Source organism: Puma concolor, chromosome B1 (genome assembly GCF_028749965.1).
Source record: "Puma concolor isolate L17-30 chromosome B1, mPumCon1.1.hap2, whole genome shotgun sequence".
Classification (NCBI taxonomy): domain Eukaryota; kingdom Metazoa; phylum Chordata; class Mammalia; order Carnivora; family Felidae; genus Puma; species Puma concolor.
In genome coordinates, this window is record NC_141670.1 from 146,907,857 (window position 1) to 146,926,882 (window position 19,026).

Here is a 19,026-nt window from a genome sequence, read left to right on the forward strand (position 1 = left end):
TCTCTTTGCTTAAAAAAGTTTAATAAGCTGTAAAATAAATACACTTCCATTAAATATTAAATAAATTATTTACAACTTGAAAAAATACTTTTTATCTCCATGCATCTTTATGTACAGAAATAAGACTTAGCATAAAAAGTGGCAATTGAAAGTTTAAAACCATCAGAACGAAAAGGTTCTGTTTTCTTATGATCCACCGAAAAGAGGAGCCAGCTCATCACTCGTGGTTGTGACTTGGCAGTGACTCCGATCCGATACCCTGTTTCAAAAATACAATAAAATATTAGAGAGAAGCTCTATTTCATTAGGGCTTTAAGAAAACACCCAAAAAAAATCAGGAATCAGAATTTCTGTCCATTTAGAATGTGTTGTGAAAAATGCTAAGAGCTTTGCAGAGACAGACTATCACTTGGACTTGAATTCCTCTTTCACACCTGCTTTGGTTATGGGCCCACTTAGGTGGAGGATTACATACACTGAAGCCTGTTTCATCAAATTCTGCTTGATGAAAAACAACAACACTCATGGGAATTAGTTTTCCTAACCAAATCTGTGCAGTGGACATAATTAAAAAGAAAGATGAAGTGGCATAGTATATTTGTGATATACAGTTAATTTGGGATAATTAGTACCAAGGGCATAATAACAGTAGCTACCAGTTAATAGCTGCCACTACGTGCCAGGCCAGCATATTCCTTTTCCAAAAATCATTTCAGACCTCCTTTGAGAGATCTCAGTTGCACTAAAGGACCAAAAAGCTCCCTTTATTCATGTTGGTGGTCTTAGCTTAAGACCAACACAATAATAAATTCTGCTGCGCTAAGTACTGAATACAGCCTTGGTTGGCATAGATAATCAGCCACTTCATGAGTTACTGAGCTAGCATACTAATTCGGTAATAGGCTCAGAACATAATACTTGTGCTTAACCAATGCGAAACAGTGCTTCTCCATGCATCTGCAGTGTTCACTAGAAAGGGAAATACTGGATTTAGTAGATTTAGGCTTTGGTTTAGGAATATGCACATCTAAATGGCATCTCAAGTGATTCTTAAGCCCATGAAGGTTGAGTATCGATGGTTTAAGGATGTGACATCCTTCCTGAATGTCTGAGGAAATGGAGTCCTTCCTTCTGACCAATTTTAAATGTGTCCTTGATCTCTTCGCCTGCTCTTTCTCTGGAAGTTTGCTTCCTCAGCTGTCCACTTTAGCTATTAATAAAACATTCCTCTCTATAGCTCCTTACCTTTCCTACAACATGCTAAACTCTGCCTCTTTCCAAAAAAAAAAAAAAAAAACAAAAAAAAAACCACAACAACTTATAAACAAGAACTATAATATATCTTAACCAAGGTATATTTCAAATTTGTACCCTCTGCCCCCTTCTGACTTCCTTTCTTTAAAAGGATATTCATCCTGTTCCCGCCACTGTCTCATGTTTGTGGTCACGCACCCTGCCTTGGCTCTCCACCATATGAGTTCAACCTATCATTCCAACCTTCTCTCCAACACCCATCTGAATTAGGCCATTTTTCACAAGTTTCTCAGGTGACCTCGTCCATCTCACAGTATGAATCTTCCTCTCCCTTCATAATTGCTTGTCCCAATCTCATCAGTCTTTAGAGGCTCACTTCCAATGCCTACATATAGCGTCCTGTCCTGCTCCCTACACACATCCCATGGCACTTTCTCTCCTTCGCTGGAAACTCTTCATATTCCTTTCATATGACATAATTTACTGGCCCTAGCATTCTGGTTCCTTACACTATATTCTATCTACTAAACACTAACTGCGTTGAAAAGAGGATCTGTGTCTACCTCATCTTTACATCTGTTATGATACTAGGACATAGTCTTTTCTCACTATTGAACCTATCTCATGCTCAAAAACTAAGGCTTTCATGTAGCCAATGTTCACAGTGTATCCATAATTGAGGACACTTACTTTCCTCACTTTTCTTGAGATAACAAATGCTGTATTTTTCAAAATTATAGGATATGATTTTTAAAACCCAAACCTGTACCATTCATTACCTTCCGTTATGCTATGGCATGTACATTTCCATTTTCTTGACGAAGTTTCTTTCGTTCTTCAGCTTCTCCTTCATATTCCCTGAAGTATCGTTTTCGAAGCCTTCAGAGAACAAGATATTCTATGGTCATCAAAGTTCTATTCATCTCCGTATTGACTGGGGTTTTCGTGAGTACAGGGAGTTCCTTTCTGCGAGTCCTCATGGACCATTACACTGTATTCCACACCAAACCAAAACTTAAACCCAGCTCTAGAATATTTTATAACTGTTCTTTTTAAGGGGATGTTCATGGTGACTTTATATAAACATATTCCCAGAGTACTGGGATTTAAGTAGATATGCCCTGAGACACAAACTTTCAAAAGGCATGGAACACGTTGTATGTGTTTTGTTTTGTTTTGTTTTGTTTTGTTTTGTTTTGTTTTTTTAATGGCTGACACATGATATCAGGTTAGTTTCAGAGGTATAACATAATGATTCGACAAGTCTATACATTATGCTAGTCTCCCCACAATTGTAGCTACCATCTGTCACCATGCAACACTATTACAATAGGGACTATATTCCCTATACTGTGCCTTTCATTCCCATGACTTATTCATCCCATAGCTGCAAGCCTGTATCTCCCACTCCCCTTCACCCATTTTGCCCATGTCCCCACTCCTTCCCCTCTGGCAACCACCAGTTTGCTGTCTGTATTTATGGGTCTATTTCTGCTTTTTGTTTGTTTATTCATTTGTTTGGTTTTTCAGATTCCGCACGTAAGTGAAATGATTTTGTCTTTCTTTGTGAAATCAATTTGTCTTTGTCTGACTTTCACTCAGCATTATACCCCTAAGTCCATTCACGTTGTTTCGAATGGCAAGATCTCATTCTTTTTTCATCAACACTTAGCACAGTTGCCATGTGTTAACTGGAGGAGGAAAAAGATGGTGTAGTTTTACCACGAAAGGACTTTACACTTATACAAACTAATTGAAATGGTTAGAGTTTTTCCAAACAAGTTGGGTTCTCTTGATTTCTAAATATAATAAATACTTCCTTTTAGTTTTATTTATTGTTACTTTCTGTTAAAATTCAATTGTTTAAAACAGTCTTGGTGCTGTACAAGAAATTCTATTTTTGGTAGGTCTTTAGTCCACCCACTAAATGTTCCTACTAAAATCACAAAAACTTTGACGTGATGTTTGGGAAAAAAATTCAACTATGGAAAAACAGCAAAATGTGGCTTGGGCTAGTGTTTGCTATATGTTCCAAACACAAGAATATGGGAGAAAAGGAGAAAAGTCACTGCTTGGTTTTAGGAGTGCCAACGTGACAAAAGTCTTTCCACACTTTTCCAAAGGATTATTAAATATTTCAACCTGAACGATCCAAGTTTAAATAATTATTTCAGAACATCTTTCCTATCTGGCTATTTTTTCCCTTCTATCCTTCTATGTCAAACAATAATGATTCGTCTGAGAATATTTTTCCTGAACACGTTTGCATATCTGGCTTGAGGTGCTAACAGATCAAAATAATTTCCAGGGTGTGCAAAACAAAATGAAATCACACATCAAACTCTATGTGCATCATAAAACAGTTTTTTTTATGTGTCTTTTTGTCATTATCTAATCTGCATCTTAAATAATAGTAAACAATGGCAGAAGATAACTCCTTGTTTCCTGAATGGCAGGAGTGGTAGATCATGCACACAGTCCAGTTGTTAAAGTAATTTACCAAGGCCTAAAATTAGAATAATGAGTCTATTGCTTTTCCCAAGCTCTAGTAGCACATGAGTCATTATAGAGCCATTCACGCCCTCCCCCAACTTCCTTAAGTCACTGACTTCTGTTTGACAGACAATGCCATTTTGACATACCCACCAGTGCCTACTACCAGGAACAGTCTACTTCTAACATTCGTTGGTCATGAAGTGTGATGATGTTATTATGAGCACAGGGCAGATACTGCAGGAGTAGAACAGTAACAGAATTGTCCCTGCTTCCTACGCCCTGCCCCTCTGGAGGAAATTTTTCTTTCTTTCCTTTCTTTCTTCTCTTTCTCTTTCTTCCTTTCTTTCTCCTTCTTTCTTTCCCTCTTTCTTCTTTCATAATTGAGTTCCCATATTACCTTTAACAATTACAAATAGGCGCACGTTCTATGTAAATCAGTACCGTGCTAGGACATTTCTAACTCCAAATTCTGCGTTTTAACAGAAACAGATGTATCTTTTCTGGGCTCCTGGTTTGAAGCTCTTTGTGAGTTTTCGTGCCAAAGCAGGATCTCTGACAACCTACTGTGAACCAGAACCAGGCTTTCATTAGACTCTGGGAAGCTTCCTTAAGCTTAAAGATATTCACAGTGGCTATCAACAGTCTGAGATTAGGAAGTAGCCATGAGTGGAAACAAGACATGAAACACAACCATCTGCTTTTAAGTTCAAAATACTTCTAAGCTTTTTGAAAAATAGCTTTACATATGAAGTTTCAATGGTGGCCGAAGTAATATATATTTTGACCTAATTCTATGATCTTTGTCAGTGAAGTGTAAAGCTATGACCAAGGATCACATGTCACCAATAGAATAATTCATCTAAAATGGGATACAGTACTTTGTGACAGCATACTGAAAATAAACCAACCCGGCATTATTTTATTAGGAATCTTTAAGTTATGCCGTACTTACTGGATTGTGATAACCACAGCAATCGCTGTGAAGCTCACGGCAGACACAAAGGCAGCTATGGCGGCTAAAGCGATTTTTGATAAATCACTGTCAACCATGCTGTGAGTCTTCATGGACTTTTCCCCACACCGTTCACCAAAGTAATCGTGATGACATCTGGAAACAACCCACATCCAAAAATTATAACAATAACTGAAAGCATTCTCTTTATTTTAGCATTTAATTGTAACATCAAAAAAAAAAAAAAAATCCATGCCATCTATTTGTATTTCAAAATCAGGAGACAGAATGCATTCAAGCCAAAGATCTATTAGTGTAAGAACAAGTTGAGATTAGTTTGGGTGTGATATTCCAAGAAGACACACCTTTTCATTCTTTGTGCTCCTTGTATGACCACCTGATGAGTTCTGTCACTTGTGATGCAGCTAATACATACCACTATCATTTAATGTGTCAGTAGCTTTTGAGAGGAGGGAGTATAGAGCATTATGTGAAGAGTACCTTTAGGTCCTTTTTTTTAAAAAAAAAATTTTGCAAACCTTTGGTATATTTTTACATGGTTTGTTTCATATATTATAAAACCGGGGGTCAGCAAACTGTAGCCAGTGGATCAAATCTGGCCATTCGTCAGGTTTTTTTTTACAGTGTGTAAGCCAAGGATGGTTATTACACTTTAAAATGATTTTACATTTTTAAATGGTTACATTTTAGTTGGAAGTACATACATAACCTCGACCAAAGAAGCCTAAATTATTTGCCAGCCTGGTCCTTTAAGAAAAAGTTCACGGGGGCACCTGGGTGCCTCAGTCGGTTGAGCATCCGACTTCAGCTCAGGACATGATCTCGCAGTTCGTGGGTTCGAGCCTCACATCGGGCTCTGTGCTGACAGCTCGGAGCCTGGAGCCTGCTTCGGATTCTGTGTCTCCCTCTCTCTCTGCCCCTCCCCCACTCATGCTCTGTCTCTCTCTCTATCTCTGTCAAAAATAAATAAACATTAAAAAAAAAAAAGAAAAGAAAATGTTTGCAGACCCTTGACACTAGAGAAATAAATGGTTTTCTGCATCTAGGAGTTTCAGACCTAGTGTTATAAATAGATTTCTTTTTAATTTAGGAAAACTTACTTGCATGTTACTGCTCCCAGGTTCTCTATATATTTGCATTCTCCATGAATACAGAAATTTTGGAATTCTGCATCACACGGATTTTTCTTCTTTCTGTTTTTTCTATTTTTTCCATTTTTGCCTCCTTTTTTCTTTCTTTTGGGTTTATCTGAAGTCTTTTCACTTTCTGTCTTGTTTTTCATGGGCTTAACTACCTGTTCAACTGAAAAAAAAAATACATACGATTTATTGACAGCAGTCTCTCTTCATCTTGCATATCATTTTGGAGACATGGAGAAAGAAGTCCTAGCAGTGAGAGCTCATGGGCATGATAACCCTATTTTTCTCATTATTTAACCCAAATTCATATATAATAACTGGTTAAAGAGAATATCTGAATGGTGTGGCGCTTGAAAATCTGAACCTCCTTGTTATTTTATAAGCTTAGAAACATATTTTGAATTTATTTGTACCAGTATTATTACTATTGTTAATAGTATGTACCTGTCTAAAAAAAATGAGGAAATATCTTGCACATTTCTTGAATTTCTTATACATACCAAGTTCTTGTTAAGGAGCATTAATTTGATTAAACTCAGATCACGGTTGAGTGTATTGTTATCCAGATGCTATAGATGAGGAAACTGAAGTTGAATGAAGACAAGTTATATGCCCTGGGACATGCAGCTAGAGAATGACAATGCTGGGGTATCAAAACCTGTCATTCCCCCCTGTCCTATGTTTTCTCTTGGATAGGTCAAGGTTACGGACTAAACTGGTGCTTTAGTGTATCTATTGATTTTATATATGCATCTCGGTCTTGTGCTCATTATCATAGTTGGGAATTACTGTGTATTACTTGAAGATGGAAAAAACGGAGAATTATATATTAGAATTAATCAATTTTCTCCAACTCCCAGATTACGACAGATTATAATTATTCATTCCATGGGGCTCATTTCTGTGGTCAATCTATTCGAAAAATAGGAATCTAGAAATATTTGAACCTGATACTTCTGAGAGTCAGTCATCTTAACTCTTTTGATCTACAGAAACATTCGTTCAGTGTTATTGCTATACAAGGCATAGTTTTCCCACATACTAAATATGGGAGGGAGGAGTGTTCATGTTGGAGCTCTGTGTTTTGTTATACTAGTACCTGAATAGGCTTATCTAAGCAAGTATTTAGCAAACAGAGCCCAGTGAAAAGAGGAAGATACCATAATGTCATAATACCATTAGTCATAATGGTCCTGCACAATGTCCCATTAAATAGAAAACATTAGAAATATAGGGAAGGGTATCAGAGATAGAACCCTGTGATCAAGGAAGCGACAAATAAATATCATGAGGATTTTAGCAGGTTATTATGACATTAATAATAGTCAAATTAGGAGCAATGCTTAACCGGTTATGCAATTTTTATATTGAAAATTTGGTGATAAATAAGCAACACAAATTAGAATAAGTCCTCTAAAAGAAAACACTTTAAATGAGTATTACTGCATGTTATCAGATACATTGCAAATTGTAGACAGAGACAAATCGTCACCACGCTGAAGTGCTGCAACAGACAGCAACCCCAGGGGTTCAACAGCCTTTCAAAGGAGCTCACCCATCAGTTTCCCTGTATTTCACAAGGCACTAGTCAGTTTCACTGCTAACAGTTTATTTGGCCGTTTGAAACATTAACGACTTGAAACATCTTTAAGAGAACAGTTTCTCCTCTTATCCTTCCAAAAAGAAATATAAATGAACCTCTTCCCCACCTCACATAAAAGCACAAGTTATTGAACAAGCAGTAAAGTCGGGTGTTCCCTAAAGCTTTTTCCACTTGTTGCTTAACCCAGTCACTCTCCCTGTGGTATATCACCTGCTGTCCCTTCACCAGGTCTGCAAGGCAGACAGAGGGGGAGAAGTCAGGGAAACTAAGGTCAGGAGAGACGGGGCATTATGTTCTGCCTCCATATTGGATGTCTCTAGGATATTTAGATTTAGTGATGACCTCAACTGTCCTGAAACTCCAAAGTAATATGAGGGTAATGAACAATACTTAACCTGGTACTTTGGTACTCTCATTTTAAGCAGATGCTCTTTTTTAAAGATCAGATAACAGCAAAAGGGAACAAAACTATGGGTCACTATTATTTAACTAACACATGGAATCTGGGGCTAAATCATGATTTTTGGCAATTTGAAATCCATGCATAGTTGTTCTTTAATATTTCCAGAAGGTTATATTATTATTCTTGTCATGTTTTAGAAACACTTGTTTTTCAACACCTGGGGTACTTAAAAGCTAAAGTCCAACCCCACTAAAGTCCTTCCCCACTACTTTGTTCTGTTCCCTTATTTGTGTTAAAATGCAGGTGTTTAGGGAATTTTTGTATGGGGAGTAGACACAGAAGCTGACGACTGGTTGATGTCTATGTCTGTCTCTCAGCATGGAGGCTGTGTGGCCCAATGGGAAAGAGCATCGGATCACCATCAAACACTGGAGTTCTCATCCTGGCTCAACTGCTTGCTGGCCGTGGAAGCTTGGGCAAAACCACCTTCTCCAGTTACCATCTTTGTAAAATGCTAACAATTCCTACTTGTAAAGTAGACTTAATGGACATTGACCATTTTTAGAGCTCCAGACATATCAGATGTACCCACACACAGCTCTTTCCATCTCCGGTGGTAGCTTCCCCAAGGCATATGCAGCACATGTACACGCAAGAAAACCACTCCGAGAGCCAGGGAATGGCTCTTCTTTTGAAGCAGCTTTGCCCATACACACACACATCTTCTAGGCTATGTTTTCGCCTTATCCTCCACTCACCTCGGACTGAATCATCTACAATATAGCCAGATATTTGTGGTTCGTTATCATACTCTTCTGCATAATCATAGTCGATCCCCGAGGACAGTTCCCTACTAGAAGGCGTTTCACTCACAGGGGAAATCTCCCTTCCGGAGGACCCATTTCTTGGGGTAACCTCAAATCCATCGGCACTGTGGCCCCCAGAAAATGGTTCCCCTTTCCCAGAGGAGGTGTCGTTGGCAGCTGATCCAGCAGCATAATGGGCTGTGGGAGAAAGAACAACGGGCGAAAAGAAAAGGTAGAGCAGAGTGAGTGCCTTTCTCACCAGTCAGCTGGGTTCAGGAGAAATGTTTATCTTCTGATATCAAAGCTGTTATTGCACATGTGCTATTGTTTGGGATTGAGTCACTTATGAAAGCATCTTCACATTCTGCCAACAAGCAAACTCAGCTGCTCCAATTTACAGAGCTGCTTTCATCGAGGTTTTCTTTTCCACAGACGGTCTCCATCACCTTCCACACCAAATAATGCTGCCAAATAGGCAAGTTCGTCTAATTACTGAACAGGTAATGTCTGTAGAGTCCCATCACTTCACACGCCAAATGCGTTTGTGTTTGCTAGAATGACCCATTTGAACGGATGGGTTCTAGATATAAATATCAGACTCTCTTAACACGTGTTCATATTTTTAAAAAGGTGACATACATAACTGTAAAACAACATAAATGTTATTTGATAGTAAGGACTCTTCCTGTCATTGTTTCATTATTCTTGTTCCTACCTAGGGAAGAACCTGGGGGGGGCCCAGGTGAGATTTGGGGGCCTAAAGTTTCAGGCCCCTGGTTTATCTTATAGGTCTCACTAAAGGAGCAACAGGGCGGTGCTTTTACTTCTCCCTGGGAGGGCCTCTAGGAAGGTAAAGGTACAATCACTAGACAGAGGAGATGGAGATTTTAGGCAGGAGTCAGCGCTCCACGTCCAGGACTTAACTACTCTAAGATCTGCGGAAATCGCTTCACCTTTCTGGACTCGGTTTCTTTTTCTATAAAAGGCAGAATTTGGAGCACAGGATCTCTGAGGTCTCCTCCAGCTGGACTAAAGTAAAAAATTCGGGAACTCTCCGGCACCCTCTTCCTGACCTGGGACGTCAGAGGCACCTGCCCGCGTTTCTCCTCCTCCCCGGCAGTAACCTTGGGGAGGGCGCTGCCGTGGACACCTCCCGCCGTGGGAGAAGCGCAGGCCGGCAGTTCGGAGCCGGGATGCCCTCACCTGAGCCCAGGATCAGGAGCGACAGCACCACGGGCGCCGGCGACAGCAGCGGGGCTCTCATTGGTCCCTCGGCGCGGCGGCGGCGTCGCGGTCTCTGGGGCAACTCGGCCGGGAGTCGCGGCTGGAACAGGAGGTGGCGGAAGAGAGAGCGGACAGGAGGGAGTGTGCGGCCGTGCTCGCCGCCCGGCCGGGCTCGGGCGCTGGACGAGCGCCTACAGCTCGCCTCCGGGATCCCTCGGTTCCGACTCGGGCGTGGGCAAAAGGTGTCCGAACATTCCGGAGGCGCGGCGCGCACCTGCGGCTTTATAGGCCGGGCGGGGACCCGGGCCAGGCCCGTGACGTCACGGCCTCCGCTGTGGGTGGAGGAGGGCGGCTGCGCCACAAGAGGTTACTACCCCAAAACCACACGCGGATGGCAGGCGCCCCACCTCCCCGGAGCGTGGAGAGCCACCGGGAGGAAATGGAAATTAAACCCTAGCTGCGAGCTGAGAACACGCCCGCTCCACATTCGACGGTGGGAGTAGAGTTGGAGAGCTGGTAGCTGACAGTCAAAAGTCCCACTTTCTCAAACCACCTGAAGAACCTCCGTGTAGACTTTGGTTGGTCTTAATACTACAAGTGACAGGGATTGATTAGAAGAGTTCCCTATTAAGATGTAGAAGTACTTTAAGACCAAGAGTGACTTAGCAAGGAGAGGCTGATGTCCTTTAACAGGGATTATGAAGTTCGTGAAACGGCTAGAGAGAGCGCCCCCTAATGAGGAGCGGCTTTATTTATGATGGGCCCTTATCCGGACCGCGAGCCCTTTCTTCCCCACTGCTGGAAAGCGGCCAGAATTTCAAATCGTCTCTCCTCCCATTTGTCTGTGTCCCAAGGTCCTTATCAAAATGAGGATTTATTGACCATCTATCATTGCCGAACTATAACCGCTTAAAAGATGACCTGCACCGTCTCAGTCAGTAACCTTGCTGGTTAAGAATCATTTTTCCCTGTTTTACAAGGAGGACTTGACACCCCTGGTTATGGCAGAAACCAGATGGATTTAAGGTCCTCTGACTCTAAAATCTCTCTCCACTCTGATAAAGGAATTTGGAGTAAACCGATCTTTGGAAAGAGAGCTTCTGGGAAGAACAATACTTGGTCCTAAGGAATAACCCCTGCTGGGAGGGTATTGACGTTTAAATGAAGGGGGTGCGCAAGTCTGTGCACCACAAATCCCGGGATAAAACCACCGGCTTTGAGGAAGCCCAGTTAGAGTCTGGTAGGGCAGTTAATCCCAACAAGAAGGAAAAATGAAGAGGATGGTTGCTGCTCAATTCGACTAACTTTGATGGAGACACAGCTCCAGAACTGGATTTTCCTTGACTTGAAGAAAAAAAAGAAAGCATCATTCTCCCTCTCTCTAACTGGTTCCTTGTCTTAAAGATACGTATCTCTTCCAGTGCAACAGCCCTTTTTGGAGTGTGGATCACAGTACATCTATCCTAATTCTGGGAAACTTTTGTAAAGCTAGTTACTTTTTAATGGCATATGGAGGTCGTGGGCTAAATAATACCATACATTTAGCAGGATGAAATAAACAGTCGTGACTCATGCCTTCCCTTCAAGTCAACATTTGCTGAGAGTATATTTGTTGTCATCTGCTTGTTTTATTTTTTTATGTGGGGGGGTGGGGTGGGGTGGAGGCAGTAAAGAGAGCGATTAACTGATCACCGTTCCCTGCTCTCCAGAAGCTCAGTGTAGTGCGGGCCGGAAAAGTAATTCTGTTATGTCAGATGATAAGAAGGATTTGGACTGCCATGGAAAACAAGGATGCAGTTTAGTTTTGCTCCCCCGCTTAATGTCCTTACCAGCAGAAAGCTTAAATGGAAAGAACACCTCTGACACAGTATGCCCCAAAATGGAAAAAAAAGACCAGGAAGACGGCACTGCCCATCCCAGGGTGAAGCAGGGACTTGCACCGTCATCTTTGTGGCTGGAGGAGAAGATTCTGATTCAGACAGATTCACAGCCTTGCCCGCAGATTTCAAAAGATGGCAGGGATTTTGTTTAGAGTTCAGACTGTGGCGCTGCTCTCCTCTCAGGCTTCGCTTTTGTTCTGGTCCCATTGTTCCCTTTACCTTACTCTTTCTTCTCAAGTGAGAGGAAGGCAAGTTGTGTGCATGCGTCATCAGAAATGGTTCACTTTGAAGGGAAGTGAGTTCTTTACACCGGAAATTGCTTAGTCTTTTTACAACTGGAAATGTGGAGGGTGACGATTTCCCTTGGTATGGGATGGAACATAGAATTATAGGGGCAGATTGCTAGTGCTTAGTATGAGCTGTAAATCCACACCAGTTGGGTAATCATGTACAAATTCCACCACAAACTAAACCACCTAATATTTGAAAGACTCGGGTTCCTCATCTGAAAATAGAAATAAAGCTACCGATCTGCTGTTAAGCAGATCAAATGAGATAAGATAACCTATGCAAGCAACACAAAACCTGGCAAATGCGGAGTGCTCAATACATGGCAACTATTATTATTAGCCTTGGCATTATGATAGGTACATTCTATTAACCACATTGAAGAACCAAGTGACTCTTATAAATGGAGCTACTCACAGAGGAAGTGAAATAATCTTCAGTATTTTCAAGCCCATGAACTTTGTACCTACTTCTCATTAACTCTAACCATTTTGAACATTTTATGGTTCATCATCGGGTACCATGGGGCGTCATAATGGTTGCATCACAGTGTAGCACCCCTGATGACTCACAGCATTCTGGAATTTGCACATGAGAGGGAAACCTTCCCCATGTCATGTTGGATACTCTACATTCTGCATGCTAAGCAGAGACAGGGAGGAACAACTTCAAGAAATTCAAGTAGAATTCAAGTAGCTACTCTTCTTTATCTTGAACAATTGATGGTTCCCACACCTACTAGGAGGCTAAAGGCAGCTCTGTGGGCCAGTGCTCCCAGCCAGCCACTCACTTTGAAGTCTGGTATCCGGATCCTGATAATATTTTAAATGTATAATAGAAACAAACTCACTTTGACTCTGCTAAAAGGTGTGCTATAGAACCCAAGAATAATCATGTGTTTGTTCATATAATTGATCTTGAGTTTTTATAGAGAGGGCCAGGTCTGAGTCAACCCATGAAACCCTCAACTAAAATTAAGAAATTCTCTCATGTATAAGTAACATTCCCTATATTATTAACAAATGCCTTGGCTCCATTTAGATGTCTGTAATTTTCTACTCTTCACCTTCGAATTTATCCATGCTAAAGAATATATAATTTCCAGTTTCTTCAAAAACAGGCCTTCCATGAATTTGATTTGTTGGGTACCTTGACGTACTAGTAAAATAAAAGTACTTGGCCCTTTAAAACCTTAACATGATGGCTTTTGCAGAGCAGTAACTAGCAGATGGGACAGAAGGCAGCAGACTGTTTGATACAGTAGGAACTAGGCAAATGTAACATACAATTAACTGCATTTAAACACACAAGAAACGAATGCTCTAGGTAGTTCATTTACTCATCAAATACATTTTGAGAACTAGGTCCTCTTCTAGGCACCGGGGATAAAACTTTGAATAAGTCATAATGTCTTCATTTTTAAGGACCTTGCATTCTATTAAGGGGAAACATATAATAAGCAAGGGAACCATACATAAAATAATTTTAGGCCATGATGCGCTTAGAAAGGAAATAAAATATGTGATCTGGAGGGCTTGGGATGGTGGAAGAAGATGATAAAAGGAAATTCAAGATAGCCCCTACAGTAAAGTAGTTCACAGTTTCTCTCTACAGGAAACGGGGCAGGATAAAATGGAGAGGAGTATTCTTTGGAATAATAACAGCTGTGGAAAGCAGAGATAGGCAAGGGTAGGAACGAGAGATAGATATAAGCATAGACAAGAAGAATGAGGGATGCTGAACGATGGATGCCTTGAATGGAGGAGCCTCAAAAGTATGGAGGATTTGGAAACATTGCACAAGAATTCATTCCAGGGGCGCCTGGGTGGCTCAGTTGGTTGACTGTCTGTTCAAGTCCCACATCGGGCTCTGTGCTGACAGCTCGGAGCCTGGAGCCTGCTTCGGATTCTGTGTCTCCCTCTCTCTCTGCTCCTCCTCTGCCTGCACTCTGTCTCTTAATTATAAATAAATGTTAAAAAATAAAATTAAAAAAAAAAAAAGAATTCACTCCACTAGTCACTTCTCAAACACCCCTCTTAGCCCTGCTGACCAGAGCTCTCCAGCTCTTAACCAAAAGTCAGATAAACAGAATAACCTGAGAACCTTTTCTAAATGTACACTCCATTCTCCCATCTCGATTCAGTAGGTTTGGTGTGGGGTGCAGGCCCACGTGGTATTTTTTTAAAGAACCTCCAAGAAAATTCTGATGTGCCCTTGGGACTAAGAACTACTCCACTAGGGGATACGTAAGTGAAAAATAGTCGAGGTACATTCAGAGAGAGTGTGAACTAGCAGGATGGCACATTCATGTACGTGGAAATTTTGCCGGAAATGTAAAGGAGGGAGAAATGAATTTCAACAGGAAGCATGTAAGTGTAATGAAGACATTTATCTCTGAGGAACTCATGTTACAAACTGATTCACATGCAATTCCTTTAAACACGACACTACGCTAGTGGAATAAAAATGCATCTGAATATATGAAAAAGAAAAAAATCCACTTTGCATGTAGTTTTCAGAAACCAGTTTGTCACATTGGTGGAATCATATCTATGCCAAATTATTGTGGAATCTCACTACCTCCGGTCTGAGTGTAGTAAGGTCGGAAAACAGAATGTCTGTAAGTATCATACACCGAATTAGGAAACATGTCAAACTTGAGTATTCTATTAATGCTTTATGACTTTAGGATTTCAGATTAATATTTGGCATTTTGTTACTTCAGAAATTAATATATCAAAGTCAGATGGCTGAACTAGTCAGAGTCCTATGAAAGATTTTTATGGACTACAATTAGTCTTTAAATAATCATATTCTTGATTTTATTAGTTATTTCAGAAAACGTTTTGTACGTACTTAACCTTTCTTTAGTGCATGTCTACGTTTTAAAATTTTCTTGTATTTTCTTTTGCAATTTACCAGGTACCACACATTCAAAATTATGCGATGACCACTTTTTCATAGTTTCTGAATGCTCCTATTTGCCCCATCATTACTTAAAAATTGACAATAATAGGGGCACCTGGGTGGCTCAGTCAGTTAAACGTCCGACTTGGGCTCAGGTCAGGATCTCATGGTTCGTGAGTTCGAGCCCCGCGTCGGGCTCTGTGTTGACAGCTCAGAGCCTGGAGCCTGCTTCGGATTCTGTGTCTCCCTCTCTCTCTGCCCCTACCCCCTCACTCTCTGTCTCTGCCTCTGTTTCTCTCTCTCTCAAAAAACAAATAAACATTAAAATTTTTTTTAATTGACTATATTTGCATACCTCTAAAAATTATGTAATCCTATTATCACCGACCCATAGTTGAAGTATTCTTGTTATGAATTTAGATAGTCTCTTTAAATGTCTTTTTCAACTTTTAGCAGGGTTAGGCTATCTTATGTATAGATTTTGTTGTATTTCCCCATAAACACAATAAGCTTTTGTTTCAAGTTCAATGAGAATAGGCGGTTTTAAATTTCGTAAGTGAATAAATGACTAATTTGTTGAATAAACCACTCCTGTACAGTCTGTCCTATGCAGGGATAGGGTAGGCCACAAAGAAACAGGCCTTTGGATGCCATGCTTCTGGAACTTTCTGAATGTGTGTATTAAAATTTTATGACCGTAACTAAAAAAAATTGTAAGTTCATTTGGAAGAATCCAGACAAAAGTAGACCTCATAGGAAAAGAGGGATTCAAAATAGAGTTATAAATCTTGTAAATATCAAGTGTGTCCCTTACTATTCTTCCTGGAATCACTATTTTTGTCTTAAACCTGGATTTATGTACTCCCAAATTATTTGGTCAGGTATGCAGAAGATGTGATTTTGCTCCTAGCTTTCTTTCCTTCCATAGGAATTCCAAAAGTCATTAGTTTTGTAACTTCTCAAGATAACAAATATTCCAAGAACATAGTTTTAATATCAAATTGCTAGGTAATTCTGGGATTCTCAAGCACTACCTTGTATGACTATAAGGAAACACTTGGCCTTTTGAAATAATTTCTTTTAATGTTTATTTATTTTTGAGAGAGAGACAGAGAGACAAAGAGCAAGTGGGGCAGAGAGAGAGGGAGACACAGAATCCAAAGCAGGCTCCAGGCTCCTAGCCGTCAGCACAGGGCCCAACGCGGGGCTTGAACTCACAGACCATGAGATCATGACCTGGGATAAAGTCAGATGCTCAACTGACTGAGCCACCCAGGCACCCTAGAAATACTTGGCTTTTCAACAGTACAACTGGCCTGAACTAATCATGACATAATGATGAGGGAGTACTACTTACATGATAGAAAAAAATTTTAAAGGATTTTTTTAAAGAAATATAAATTTGGTCATTTAGTCTTATCTCAAAGATGGTGTTTACTAAAATTCTTACATTTATTTAAATAGAAAAAAATAGAAACTTTGAAGGTATGTCTTGCCTAAAATTATGTCTTTGGAAAAAGTCATGCAGCTTGCACTTTTAAAAGTTATTGTAACCATCAGGTAGCTAAGGATATAAGAACATAAGGATATAAGAACATAAATACTATGTTAAATATTGTGTTTCTACATTTGCTCAATTTGGAGATTTGAGGTTATGTCTCTACTAATTTATGAAATGTGCTTTGTTTTTATTTTCCTTACCAATATTTCAATCTGCACAAAATGATTACTTTCAATGGTATTTTCTTGGAAAAACCTAAACGTGTAACTTTTGAAGTGTAACACACACACACACACACACACACACACACACGAGGAAAGAGAACAGGATAAGAGAACAGTATAAGAGCAAGTCTGCTTTTTAAAGAATCCATTATTTTTAAGAATAAAAGAAGGAAAGAAAGGAAAGCTTTATAGACAAACGTCATTAACATTTTAAGAAGTATGTGAGGGGAGCCTGGGTGGCTCAGTTGGGTAGGCGCCCGACTTTCGCTCAGGTCATGATCTCACGGTTCTTGGATTTGAACCCCATGTCAGGTTCTGTGCTGACAGCTCGGAGCCTGGAGCCTGCTTCCGATTCTGTGTCTCCCTCTCTCTCTGCCTCTCCCCCACTTGCTCTCTGCCTTTCTGTCTGTCTCTCTCAAAAATAATAAACGTTAAAAATAAATAGATAAATAATACCTGTTATGTAAAACATTAACAAAACAGTGTGTACAGTGTGAAACTCATGTAATGCATTTACAAATATTTATGTATATATTATATATAAATGTGTATATACAGATATACATGCACAGAAACATTCTGAGAGAATATATGAAGTGTTAAGAATGTTTATCTTTGGTCAAAAAAATAATTGCTTTCCTGGAGTTCTAATAAGTGTACAAAGATCAGGTATTTCTTCTATTTTTAAAAAATATTTTAATCTTTTTTATTTTATTTTTGAGGGAGAAAGAGAGAGACAGAGCAGGGGCAGGGGAGTGGCAGAGAAAGAGGGAGACACAGAATCCGAAGCAGGCTCCAAGCTGTCAGCACAGAGCCCGACACAGGGCTCGAACTCACAACCATGAGATCATGACCTGAGCTGAAGTCAGCACTCAACCGACTGAGCCACCCAGGAGCCCCTCTTCTATTTTTTTAAAGTAAAAACCCCAATCTAGGCATGACCATTTCCCAAGGAAGTTGATTTGACATGATTTCTATACTCAGTTACATCAGTTTTTCCAAAGAGGATGTCAAATTTGAAAGAAAATGTTCACTTGAATGTCTGCTTTCCCGCAATCTTCCTACCCTAGTAAATTGCTTCCGACTATGCTTCCTTTGCCCGGTGGGGTAGGGAGAAGGTAGAGTGAGGTGCTTAAGGCTTTAGCATCTCAGGTTGAGACTACTGGATTTTAGTACAGTTCTTCCCCTTACCAACCAGGGTAAATCAAACACTTTATGGCTTTAATGTCTCATCTCAAAAAAAGGGAGATGATAATAACAGTGACTAAATCATAGGGTTCTTGTGAGGTTTAAATGTGATGATTCATGTAAAACACTTGGAACAGCATCTGACCTTTCATGATGACCCCAAATATCTTATGTATTATTATTATTGTTATTGTTAATAATATTGATACCAATGAAGAAAGTACTAGGGATTGCAATGAAAAATTTTTCAATGCATATTTGTGGACACAGATAAATTACTATGTTGATTTAATTTAGCTAAATATTTATTGACATATTGATTTCGTAACTTGAGGACCTCTGCTTACTGTGGCAGATAGGTCTGTAAGAATTCAAAAACCTTATTTTACTTTTTTGAAAAGTTTACTTATTTTTGAGAGACAGCATGAGTGGGGAGGCACAGAGAGAGAGTGAAAGAGAGAATCCCAAGAGATTCCCATGCTGTCAGCGTGGGGCCCAGGATAGGGCTTAAACTCAGGAACTGTGAAATCATGACCTGAACCAAAATCAAGTGGGTTGCTTAACCAACTCGGGTGCGTGGGAGCCACCCAAGCATCCCTGAATTCAAAAATTTTAGAACGATGAGGGCAACAAGAGTGAACTCTGCTATTTTAAGGTCCTGTTGCAAATAGCCTACATTGCTGATTCCAGGAATATGACATTTCCAGAGCATTTCTTGTTCTAAACATCAAAAATCTTTGTGGAATGATTCTTTCCTTGCTTTCCTTTCCTTTCCTTTTCTTTTTTTTTTTAGCTGTTTGATAATTCCTACCCTGTAATGTCATCAAACCATAATTTCCTAAAGAATCAGGCCATTTATGCTTGTAAATACATTGCTTGTAAGTGAAATTTCTTTTTTCACCATTAACTAACCCAATTGACACCGAAGTAAAAGAAAGAGTTATTTTTTCAATCCAAATTACTATGTCAATAATTTTGTCATAAACCCTACTTGATCAATACCCATTCTCATCTTTTCCCTTTGTAAAACCCTGGTATTGTTCAGACTGGCAATGTGCCCAGCTAACACATAACATTTCCCACGTTTTCGTGAAGATAATGCTGGCCACAAGACTAAGTTCTGCCAGTGAGGTCTGGTGA

At 39.9% G+C, this 19,026-nt stretch overlaps 1 protein-coding gene across 1 annotated transcript; it reads right to left on the bottom strand.

Moving 5' to 3' along the window:
* AREG (amphiregulin) lies at positions 1-10,265 on the bottom strand. The gene is made up of 6 exons (XM_025922366.2): positions 9,878-10,265; positions 8,627-8,872; positions 5,824-6,025; positions 4,703-4,858; positions 2,034-2,133; positions 1-259 (listed from the first exon to the last, which is right to left on the bottom strand). The coding sequence occupies exons 1-5, from the start codon at positions 9,936-9,938 to the stop codon at positions 2,040-2,042; spliced, it is 759 nt and encodes a 252-aa protein (XP_025778151.2). The 5' UTR covers positions 9,939-10,265; the 3' UTR covers positions 1-259; positions 2,034-2,039.
* Positions 10,266-19,026: the final 8,761 nt, after the last annotated feature.

Coding starts and splice junctions, on each gene's coding strand:
- AREG (XM_025922366.2), bottom strand. CDS start 9,938: ATGAGAGCCCCGCTGCTGTCGCCGGCGCCCGTGGTGCTGTCGCTCCTG. Junction 6,026..8,626: donor TGTAGATGATTCAGTCCGAG/GTGAGTGGAGGA, acceptor TTTTTTTTTCAG/TTGAACAGGTAGTTAAGCCC. Junction 2,134..4,702: donor GCTGTGGTTATCACAATCCA/GTAAGTACGGCA, acceptor TGTTCTCTGAAG/GCTTCGAAAACGATACTTCA.